General features: G+C 42.5%; 2 protein-coding genes across 7 annotated transcripts in view; one reads left to right on the top strand and one right to left on the bottom strand.

Annotated features, from left to right (window-relative positions):
- Positions 1-3,904: 3,904 nt before the first annotated feature.
- myog (myogenin) lies at positions 3,905-5,864 on the top strand. The gene is made up of 3 exons (XM_086040346.1): positions 3,905-4,579; positions 4,910-5,009; positions 5,084-5,864. Exons 1-3 carry the CDS (start codon positions 4,064-4,066, stop codon positions 5,200-5,202), a joined length of 735 nt encoding a protein of 244 aa, XP_085896472.1. The 5' UTR covers positions 3,905-4,063; the 3' UTR covers positions 5,203-5,864.
- Positions 5,865-6,755: 891 nt separating this feature from the next.
- ppfia4 (PTPRF interacting protein alpha 4) overlaps positions 6,756-12,327 on the bottom strand; it is a 53,501-nt gene continuing 47,929 nt past the window's right edge. For all 6 annotated transcript variants that reach the window (XM_086040342.1, XM_086040340.1, XM_086040339.1 and 3 more), the window contains 6 exons: positions 11,487-11,584; positions 10,442-10,617; positions 9,017-9,085; positions 8,749-8,935; positions 8,549-8,646; positions 6,756-8,039 (listed from right to left, as the gene is read on the bottom strand). In XM_086040342.1, the coding sequence (XP_085896468.1) occupies positions 8,588-8,646; positions 8,749-8,935; positions 9,017-9,085; positions 10,442-10,617; positions 11,487-11,584 (589 nt within the window). In that variant the 3' untranslated portion in view covers positions 6,756-8,039; positions 8,549-8,587. The remainder of the gene's footprint in view (positions 8,040-8,548; positions 8,647-8,748; positions 8,936-9,016; positions 9,086-10,441; positions 10,618-11,486; positions 11,585-12,327) is intronic.

Raw genomic sequence — 12,327 nt, 5'->3', positions numbered from 1 at the left:
ACTGAGGAGAAGTGGAACAGTGTTGCCAGTGACAGGGCAATCCCTGTTAGCCCTACCCCCTCCACACACACACACTACCAACTAATAGCTACTGTATACTAAATTTACATTAACTGTGTATACCAATATCCAAACTGATATACCACAAACCAGCACATCCCCATTTGACTTCCACAATGTCAGCGACAACTACTGTGGACCTAAAAGGTAAATGAAATTGCTCAATACCTGATAGAGGGACTGCTACGGGTTCCTGGCAATCCATACTGCATGCCACTGCAACACAGAATTTCAATCGCTATTGGTTCCGGGTTACGGATACCGGAACTTCCGGAACTTCCGTTACCAGGAATGGATATGGATCGTGAATGTAATATAGGAGTAGACTGTTTTTTGATATATCTATCTATCTATCTATCTATCTATCTATCTATCTATCTATCTATCTATCTATCTATCTATCTATCTATCTATCTATCTATCTATCTATCTATCTATCTATCTATTTATCTATCTATCTATCTATCTATGTATCTGTCTATCTATCTATATATCCATCCGTCCGTCCGTCCATCCATCCATCCATCCATCCATCCATCTATCTATCTATCTATCTATCTATCTATCTATCTATCTATCTATCTATCTATCTATCTATCTATCTATCTATCTATCTATCTATCTATCTATCTATCTATCTATCTATATATATATATATATATACATACATACATATATATATATATATATATATATATATATATATATATATATATATATATACATACACACACTTATATATATATATATATATATATATATATATATATAAGTGTGTGTATTCTTTATCCTCCGCATAGAATGACTAATATTACTGCCATACTGAGAAGCCAAGAGAGGAGCTGAACCTGGAGTCCAGTATATCCAAATGTCTGTCTTATACTGCCTCCAGGTGGTCAAGGTGCACCTGAATGAGCAGCACAATTGAAGTAGAAATTGTGACGACATCTGTGTAATTCTTTTTAATTGCTTTTAATTATGTCAATTACTGTATTTTTTAAGGATAACATAATGCTATTTTTTTTAATTGCCATTGCTATCATTTTCTGACTTAGTGCTATTTTTCCTCATTAAAACACTTTACAAAATGTTCTTGGTTTTTTTTGGTTGTTTTTTTTTAATAGCAGTTCGATCCTTTTCAATGGGAATAAGAAACTCCATTTTGATGGTCTGATTCATTTACTGAGTGCAAAGTAAACAGTAAGAAACACTACCCCACCACTCCGATTTATTGCATGTCAAGTGTTCACTTGAAAATTGCTGAGGAGGGATTTATCCCTACAAAAGGCACAAGTGTGCCAACCTGACACACCAAAACACACGCACACACGCCCGTATTTGTGCTGACAATGGGTTAAGATGTGAGACGCGTATGAGTGACTGAGACTCCTGTCGGACTCCCGGACCAACACAGGCGTCTTTGTGCTCCCTCCGCCATCAGTGGCCATCCATCACAGATTAACCTGACAGGCCACTGCAGCTCTGCCTCAAGCCTGAACCAGATGAGAGCACGAGCCGCGAGAAGCGAGAAAATGCTCAAACTTTTGCCCGTCATTTTATGCCACAGACTGAGATCGTTTTATACGCCAATGGGGGTTATAGATTGAACAACTAATACAATCAATAGATTTACATTGTGATATTTAATGAATGGCAAACATACAAAATAGTGCTATTAATGTTACTTGGCCTGTCCTAACAAGAACAGGATAGATTTTAAGGGTATATGACCCAGTAAAGTGACATATTGTTGCATGTTCCTAGTTTATTCTCTACCAGTCCCTGTTTCCAACCAAATTACTTTCTGATAATTGTAAATGAGCTTCTAAGAAATAATGTTGATTGAACTTGAACTTAGTGATTCAAGGATGGGGAATGTCTTGAGTAACTGCTGACAGGCCTTTGTTGACAAAGGACGGCAAAGAAAAAAAGTCATCAGGTAAAATACAGAAAATACAGTAATTATAGTTTTTGTACTTTACTTTCCACCACTAATCACCAGTCTGTATTAACTATAAAAGTCTGAGTCACCGCTGACGCTAGCACACTCTCCCAGAGAGTGTGTGTGTTTTGGCCGTGTGTCCGCGCCAGCGGAAGCTAGTCTGAATTAGCCGGTGAGCCATGAGGTGAGACATCTCCTGGAAGGATTAACACTCAATGGTGGCAGGAGGAGGGCAGGACAAGGAAGAACATTTCCACCTCTGCATGTTCATTTCATCCCTCTTCCCGGATCTTCTGGAGTAAGAGGAGCCGGTGACAACTCCACGTTGAGCTCTGCCGGTTCTTGCGCAGGCCTGTCTGCTTCTTGCAAGGTCACTACAGCCTCACACTGAGCGAGCAAAAGCAAGATCCAAACATGTTTTTATGTGGTTTAACATGGTTGGGAATGACCTTTTCACACACTTCGGGGCAGGGTTATAAAAGTTTATTTTTCATTATAGTGAGTTTATATGTCGTTTTGATTTTTGTTTTTTAATTCACTTAGTTTAAATGAGTTTTTAGGGTGGGTTTGTTAATTTTTATATGTTTAGATTTTTATTTTCCCTAGCTGAAAATAAATGCTTTGTTTTAGTTGATTTTTTATTTGATTGTTTTAGTAATAGTTTTATTTTTTTTGTACGGAGTGTTTGTGAGTCCAAGATTTAAAAAAAAAAGGTCAATAAGCATTGTGTAAAAAAACTAAAAAACAACTACAATTCCGAAATGACTGTTGACCTTCCGTCTTTCGTATGGCCGTACAGTAATACCGTAAGAAATACATTTCAAAACCCGAAAGCTTATTTTTATTTTATTTATTTATTTTATTTTTATTTAGCTTTTATTAACTATGATAACCTTGCTTCAGAGTAGCACAAGATGGAGCTTTTTCAGATGGCCATCACTAGTAACAAAACCCTTAGATGTTATCAGACCAAGGCAGAGTGATTGAGAAAACAGGCAAAATAAATGACTTGAATGATGATTTTCGCCTTCTCCTCTCCCACCATAGATTGAATGTGTGAAATGTTTGTTGAAAAGAAGATGTCACATCGTTCAAAAATAGACGTGGTGGGAACTCAGACGCTTAACGTTCGAAGGACTGGCCAATGACTTGACATTTTTTCCCTTGCCCTGCAGGTTTAGCTGGTTTAATTTATTGATTTTTTAAAAAAGTTTTTGTCATTGTTTCAGTTCAGGTCAGTGATAGTCAGTCACTTTTCTGCCACCCAGAAGTATCGCGGCACTTATCATTAACAGGAGTTATGAACCGATCAATTCCGTGCTCACGATCATTCCGACGTCCCGGCGCAAAGTAACGAATCATTTGTGACCTAGTTTTAGCTAAACATCAATCCTCTGCCTCATTTCCTCCGTATAAACAACTCTGAGTCAAACAACCTTTGGTCATTGCATATCATTGGCACATGTGACAGCTGGCTCCAAACTGTCCATCCCCAACCCGGCGCCCCTATTGTGGCCGACTTCATGTTTAGTGTCATGGATGGAGACGCGAGGCTGGGATTAGCTCATTAAGACGGACATCTTTGATGCGCGGTTATCTTTCCCCATTTCCCCAGCAACTCGATCGTATGTTGGGCTCTTGAGACACACGCAAGCAAAAAGACCCCCCGCTTGACGCACACACCCGTATAGACACACACGCACGGGCCTAGAAAGCTCCGGAGATCAGGGCCCGACTGAGATACGAAGCATAGATGCGCAGCAACAGCTAAACGTCGTGTCAGGTTTCTGGGGGCTCGTGCTAAATTTAACCCGGTGATCCTGCAGCAGGCAGAGGGGTTTAAATGCCAGCCTACAGTTGCTCCGCACCAGTTGTTCCCCACACGTCTTCCACTCATCACAAACACAGGCCAAGGACGAAGGCAGGCACGCACGCACGCACGCGTACACTCCGACACACACGCTCCAGGCGCAGGACCTGAACGCCGCGTACGCTAGCTAGAGCCGTTTCCGAGGGACGCCAGGGATCCTTGTCCACTCACGCACCACAACGTTGTCCGATATGGAGCTTTTCGAGACCAACCCTTACTTCTTCCCAGACCAACGCTTTTACGAAGGAGGGGACAACTACTTCCCCGCTCGTCTGCCCGGGGCGTACGACCAAGCCGGCTTCCAGGACAAGAACGCCGTCATGGGCTTGTGTGGGACTCTCTCCGGGGGCGTCGGGGCCATCCCGCCGGAGGACAAACCCTCACCGTCCGGCCTGTCGCCACACTCCGAGTCCCACTGCCCGGGGCAGTGCCTGCCGTGGGCCTGCAAGTTGTGCAAACGTAAGACGGTGACCATGGACCGCAGGAGAGCGGCCACGCTGAGGGAAAAGAGACGCCTGAAGAAGGTCAACGAGGCTTTCGACGCTCTGAAGAGGAGCACCCTGATGAACCCCAACCAGAGGCTGCCCAAGGTGGAGATCTTGAGGAGCGCCATCCAGTACATTGAAAGGCTGCAGGCCCTGGTGTCCTCCCTCAACCAACAGGACACCGAAATGGGGCACTACCGGGCCGGACAGAACCAGCCTCGAGTGAGTAATGCAAGAAGGGAATGTTAAGATCCAAACAGAGCGACAAAGTGAAGGACGAGGAGCACCATTCAATAGTCACATAAGGGAAGATTTCTTTAACACGGCATCACAACGGCTTTAAATTATTCTGGTGACTCATATTGAGAGGACTTTTTCCAAGCATTTGAGATTTGACGCTAAAAGAAAATGCTCAACTCATCGTCTACATTTGCCTTCGTGTGGGGTCTCGCGTGTGTGCGCGTGTGGCTCCGGTGTTTGTGTACCGGTGCGCCGTGTCATAACGCTTTGACTGACAGCGACTTCTGCTTGTGCGCGTCTCTATGGCAACAGGTGTCGTCGTCAAGCGAGCCCAGTTCGGGCAGCACCTGCTGCAGTAGCCCCGAGTGGAGCAGTACCCCGGAGCAGTGCACGCAAAGTTACAGCAGCGAGGGTGAGTCCAGTTTTTTTTTAGGCTTAAAACTCCAGGACACACAGATAAATGCTTCCTCACACTTGTCTCCGCAGAGCTTCTGAGTGCCGCCGATTCCCCGGAGCAAGCCACCATTCAGACCCTGAGTTCCATTGTGGAGGGCATGGCGGCAGCAAACGGAGCGGTGACCTTTCCTGTGGACATTCCCAAATAAGAACTTCCACAGAGCGGACCCGCAGGGAGAAGAACCCTGCGCCTCAGACACAAATCGACGAGAACGATCGAAAACCCCAGGCTGTTACTTTCATATTTCAATCACAGTTCGCCTTGACGGTAACTAATGTTTCAAAGGGTCTGCTAGACAAAATGAATTCCACCTTTGGCCTTATTTCCTTTATTCCCTGCCTTCATCCGCAGTCCAAAGAGTCAGTCGGAAGCTTGCGATTGAAACGACGTTGCATGAACAAGGCCTAGTTTTCCTCCTTACTTAATTTAAGCTTTCCTCTTCTCGAAACCTTTCCCTGATCTTTCATTCATGTTTTGTGTGTGTTTTTATGCAAACTAAGAACCATGAGTTTATTTGTGGGGCCAACATGTACCATGGCAGTTTTGACCAAGATCTGCTTAATGTTAAAACTGGTTACAAATGCTAGTGATGTAAATACGTTCCCTTTTTCTACAGAGTGGTTTTGCCAGTTTATTTTGTATTATTTTCGTTTTTTTTTTTTTGTTTGTTTTTTTTGCTAACTTATTTTTGACTTTTATAACTAAGATTGTTGTGTATTTGTAGATGTTTGGAAATGTGATATTCCCTGACCAGTCCTTGCAATAAAGACCATTTTGAATACAACAACCGCAGCGTTTATTGATGCAGCGGAACCTCTAAAGGGCAAACTTGGACTGTTTTTTGCTCTGAATTGTAATTGATAAAAGAATTAAAATGGGAAATAAGAGACTTATTTTGTTTCAGGGTCTGACTAATACTATCATAAAACGTTGAACTGTCCAACATTCTTAACTGTCACATGGGTGGTAAAAGGCATTAACCACTTCATAGGGGGTCCACTGAGTTCCGTTCTTACAATGGTGACGTAACCTGAATTTGTATGTAAGTCAGGGATTCAGTCAGAACGCATCGTAGGCTATCACTAACCCACGCAACCACAGTAATAATCTCATAATTACAGCAAATATTAGTAAGAAAAACACCTCTGACAACGTATTCTTACTGTGCAAACTAGTCAACTACACACCATTTGTAACCATAAAATTCCATATGTCAGGAATGTCATTAAACACTGTATAGTAAAGTATTAAGGACAAAATTACCCAATTGACTGTGTGTGCCTGGGAGGACAGTCTCATCACAGCACAGATGACTTTTCTGGGTACATTGCATTCGTCGACTTTTATTATCAATGTCATCTTATTGTTTCTTTGACCACTTTGTACTCAGCAGCCAGGAGAGAGGTTTATGTCACAGTCAATTCTGTTTTGGGTTCTATGGTCATCATCACAATTTTTGTCTTGGCCATGAGAGTAACATTGCGGTGTGGCAAATCACGAAACAAAAGCTAAATAAAAGTCATAAAAAAGCAACATACCGACGTACCGGGATGAGTGATGGCAACTCAACCTTTAAATATTGTGCGACATTACACATATTTTCCTGAATAATTTGGGTTAAATTCAACGGGGGGCTTGTGTTTGGTGGGTTTCTTCTCAAGCAAGACACTTTGAAAAGTAAAAAGAAACACAGAACTCAAGTCTTTATAAAACAGCTTTACTCATGTCTATATATTGACATAGATACAGTACTTTCTTTTTTTTTTTTTTTAAATAGCCAAATAATAAAATCTTGATATGTCAGCATTGTTTCACACCTGGAATAAAGACACAGTACTCATAGCTGCCACATAGCACGTTACATCTTTTAGACACCTTGGAAAACCCTAAAAAAAAAGAAAAGAAAAAAAATAGAAAATACACCCATTCAGCACTTCACTTGGTTCATATCTTGTGTTTTCACAGAATGAGAGCAGCCGAGAGACTTCTCACTGGCACGTCCCCATGGCAACTAAACAGGAAGTGATTGGACTCGCCAATCAGTTGGAGCAATTTCACATCATCACGTGATATCACTGAAATGATGCAGAGCAGCAGCAGAAAGGAGCTACAGTGTTTACACCGAACAGCCACATAGCACGGATCAGATGATCGTATCGTTCACTTGCGCACGCACACACACACCCACGCACACGCACGCGCACGCGATCTTCATCAACAGCATCCTCTAGGCTACACAGTGTCATACAGTGAAGGGGGCATGGTGTCAAAAGAGGAGGGGAAGTCTGAAATTGGACCCATGAACCTGTGAGAAGAACTTGTAGAGACTCTTCTTAATAAGCTCCGCCCACTGATAATTCACACACTTACAGCAAAAGACACACAAGGTCTGACACTAAGACAAAGAAAAAGTGAGAGAACAGTCACTATTGAATACAGGGCGATAGGTTTCATACAGCCATTATATCACTTTTCCATATATATTTCCAATATATATATATATATATATATATATATATATTTATATACTTTATAAAAAACGTAGTCATCCATTTTATATACAGTACAGATACGATCATTGAGTAATACCTTGCATAACCGATAGAAGGGTAATGTGTAGTGGTGAGTCGGCCATGTTGAGACTTCAGGGAGGGGAGGACGACGACCCACACAGCTGAGATTTGGGGAGCACAAAAACCACGATGACAAGGCTACTGGGAGCACTGGGTTCAACTGGGAGAGACCAGAGGCGAGTCGCCTTTACAGCAGCGAAAGCGGCCCCGCGGCCGCTCTCAGGAGTTCAAGGGTCACACCTGGCCTCGGTATTGCACGTGTCCGAAGGAAAGGTCAAAGGTGCGAGGTGGGGCTGGCAATCAGAAGAGAGAAGCCCCTACCCCATTGGCACCCTGGTAGCACTCTCTTCAAATTTGGCATATCACTCTCAAAAGGCCGCAAGCATGTGTCCATACAGGTAATGACAATGCACTAGGAGACAGAAGATCGGTAAAGGAAGTCAGACTCAGGGGACGAAGGCACGCTATAAATTAGGGATGCACGATATATCGAAAAAATAGCAAAATGGCCTGTGCAATATACATATTGCAAAGACATGCAATACTTTTCTTATGGAATTGTATGTTTTTAGCTCAATTTGAGAAGACAGATGTAAACCAAAATGCGCATCTCCACCCAATAGTTGGACATTATCCAGGCAGGGGAATTACAATTAATTCCTGCTAGGAATAGATCATTTTTTTAAAAGATCTTCCTATTGAATTTTGACCATTTAAACTGTGCTTAATGATGACTATTGATGTGCGTTCTCTTCTTTAAATATTATTTTTCGGTCTCTATTCCAATATCTTATTTTACTTACTACATTCAATAAACAAACAAACTGCAAAATATTGAATAAATAATGACACACACATAATACGCCACGCAGTTTCGGATATTTATATCGGGTTTTTTTTTTTTTTTTTTTTAAAGCTTACCTGTTAGCATCAGAGCTCCAGTTAGTAAGCCAAAGTGAGTTAGCATGAGTAGGTTCGCACCGTAGAGGGGTCGAGCCTCGGGGACGCCGGGGGCGGAGCTTGGCACAAAGCGGTTATCAAGAGAGAACACAGCATGCGGTTAGTAGAAATCAAAATGCACACTCGTGTCCAAAAGCTTGGCTCATGTGGTCAGTCCGCACCTTCAGGCTGGAGCTGCTTCTTGGGCATGAGGTTCATGGAGGGGGGCATGGACATGGAGGGCATGCGGAAGCCAGCGGGCAGCGTTTCCATGGAGCCCGCCATCATCCCCAGCCCCGCCCCTCCCTCTCGGGCCCGAAACCTCTTCCGCCACGACGGAGAGCGGCGAAAAGACTTGTCGTCTCCACTCTGCGGGGACAGGGAGATGATGTGGCTAGACAATCGTAAACAACATTTGAATTGAATCAGCAACATAACATGTTATGTGACCTCCTCGAGACGTCGGTCGGTCCCCAAGGCTAACAGGTTGTTGAACTCCCTGTCCAGCACCTGTCGGGCCTGAAAAAACAACACGCAACAGATATACTCAACAGCGACAACAAAACAACACAAAACAGGTTGCATAGGCTTCCTCCTGCTTTTCCCCAAAAATTTTAGGTTCATCGAAGAATCTAAATTATCAGGGGCAAATAGGACCACACACTTCCTAACCAGATGTATGACAAAAATGCGCTATTTTAAATATGGACAAAATACGTGCATATGTGCTCTTAATACAATTCATTTTTGATAATATATTTTTCAATGCATGTTTAGAAAAAGTCCACTTAACCCAACAACAAAGCAAACAACAAAATAACCACACGCATACACTGTCATTTTTTTCTCCAGTGAAAGGTCTCTCTTGCATAAAAATGACAATTCAAGGACAGCACAAAACTGCTGAACAAGAAACCAATATTAAGTGCAAGAACTCATTTTGTACATTAAAAAAAAATGTACCCCAAATTTTAATATTATTTAGGTATGGTATGGCTATGTTTGTCTTGCATATCATTCCAAATGCGAAAAAAAAAATTTGGTCTAGACAACTGCAACTCAAAGTAGTATAGCACAGTAAAAGACCCAGTGTAAGCTCAACTAAGACATGTCTATCATCTAGTGGTGAGTGGTGATATTACAACTTAAAACTACAGTTGACCACAGCTTGGCACCCATGGATTTGCATATTTTAATTATTTTTTCTTCTTCCTTCAATATGTTTTCATATTTTGGATGTTTCCCGTTTTTTACGGGATATTTTTGGGAGGGGGGCTTAATCAAGGGGCCACTCAATGTGTGGTCGCCAATTCCCTGATGTGTGCTATTTATACAGACATTTCCAATCTTCAGAAACCTCCTCCGATTATTCGACGGAACTGCCTCTCGCCCAACGTCATCTTATTCAGGCTCCAGCTCTTTAAAAAAAATGTCTGGATGGATGGTACGATTCCAAATTCCCCCACAGGCATCATGGCTACTGTAAGTATCTCAATACTTTATTTTCTGTGAATTAAAGCCACTAAAATTCCCCTCAAATGACAGCGCATCCTGAAATAACTTGTTTTCGACGCCACCCCTGTGAGTCATTTGTTCTACAGCCTGTGATTGGGGAATCATTTAAGGTGAATTCACTGTGGATCAGAGAGCAACTGGAGCAGAAGGAAACGCTGGCAGAATGAAGCCAGCAGAAGGAAGGAGTGCTTTCGAACATACTGCTGCTTCATCCAGTCTCGTTGAAAAAAAACGGGACTCGACTCATTATTATCACCGTGTTTCATTGCGCATCGTATTATTCCATGATCCATAAGAACGACGCCAACCAATGAATATTTCCCTTCCCCGTGTACTAAGCGCGTTTTTGTCTGTCGGCACCTGCGTGTTCTGCATCGGAATCTGCAGGATGAGGGCCAGGCTGCTGTAGTCGAAGGTCTCGTCCAGGGAGACGAGCGCCCCGTGAACGCCGCTCTCCAATAGGTTGCCGCTGTACTCCCTCAGACCAATGGACTGGACCCAGTGGATCACTTGCTCATTGGTCCACACCAATACATCTAAAGTGAACAGGAGTCAATCCGTCATACTTATGTACTGGAACAAGGACCATACAGAGGTTTTAGCAACGTGACGGGCGGCACGATACACAGGGCGATAGCTTCCAAGGGGACGGGGAGAGAAAGCGAGAGAGAGCGAGAGCGAGATAAAGGGATAACGTGCGTGTCGGCGCAGCGTCGAGTGCCTGGCACACTCCCTTTGTTGGTTTGCGGGCCAGCTGTCGGTAAACTTTCCACGCTGGAACAGGCGGCGTGCGTGTGCGTGTCTAAACAGGCCAGGGGTCTGATTTGAACAACAGCTGAATCAAGTTCATGTCCACAGTTTAAGGTCAAAAGGGTGAGAGGGCAAGATCGAGGCTTTCAAGTGAACATTCTACTTTGAATATATTCTCATTTTACAGAAAAGCTTGGTTCACCTGCGCGTTGGTCTACTCGGATTAAAATGACTTTCGATAAGCATTCTTCAGTATGATTGATATTGTGATGCACCATGGGTGTTTTTCATTCCAATAATGATAATTGCTGTATCATCACATTGTTATTGTTTTAGCATCGCTTTGTATATGTGTGCAGGTAGCACCATTTTTACATGACATTTAAAGGAGGAATCTTAATGGTTGTCTGCAGGAGACGAATGTACGTTCTGGCATCACAACTGCGTGTGTGTGGGTGTGTGTGTGTAGATTTTTGGCCTTCTTTGGCCTGACTATGTGACAGATGAAAAGTGCAGCTGTCGCCATGCTTTGGTCACTATCTGCCACTAGGCGGTACACTTGCCAGGAGGCTGTTAATGTGGTTGACGGCCACCACTCCACTTTTGGACACGTTGAACATGCTTGCTCTATTGCTGTCTTTGATGCAAATTTTACCTTTCATGTCATGTTGGCTGTCCTCTCGCCGCCGCTCCAATTCTTTCCTATCGTAATTGAGTCTCTTCAAGCACATGATCCCATACTGTAGACTTGCCCTTGTGAACACATAAACAGATGGAAGTAAATAATCATCATCATACCAGAGGGGGGTATAAGTCACATTTGATCATCACCTTCCTAAAATGGCCTAAGTCATTTTTTGACAGGATGTATGTTAATTTTTTTTCAATATTGCCTAAATCATCTTCTCGTGATGCTGGCCAACTCTGCTAAAATCTCTTACTGTACATCCTCAGTTGAACAGATCATGCAAGTCCACCCTTCTAGTGAAATTGATAATAAATAGAATATATTTAGTATTTGGTTGATTTTTTTGTGGGGGTTTTCTGAAAAAAAAAAAAAAAAAAAAAAAAAAAAAAAAAAAAAAAGACTCAGGCCATTATTTGAAGAAGTAAGTCTCAAGTCTCAATCTTCAACTGTCCAAAAAGTCCCAAGTTACTGTGCAAATTCAAGTCAAGTCGAGTCATTACTTGGGTTAAGCAAGTGATAAGTCAAGTCAAAAAGATTTTCTCAGGCACAACATACAGTATATTCACAAATTAGGCGCTCGTTATTTGTACTTAGGTTTGTTAGCTATACTAAGACATTGACAATCACACAGGTTTCTTCAAGGTCTCAAATCTGTCTTCGTATTGTCTGTTGCGTTGCCTTTTCACCAATTGAATGCTTCACGGACACTCAGCTTAGTTAATGTTTGACTAGCTATCAGTTAGCTGAACTATGAAGTTAATGTTGCTCATCTATCATTGTGTGTGTTGAAGTAAAGTTGATCAAGTTC

Source organism: Filicampus tigris, chromosome 9 (genome assembly GCF_054856515.1).
Source record: "Filicampus tigris isolate MCC_2025a chromosome 9, RoL_Ftig_1.0, whole genome shotgun sequence".
NCBI lineage: Eukaryota > Metazoa > Chordata > Actinopteri > Syngnathiformes > Syngnathidae > Filicampus > Filicampus tigris.
The sequence above is the reverse complement of the archived record's forward strand: the minus strand, read 5'-3'. Positions and strand labels throughout refer to the sequence as shown.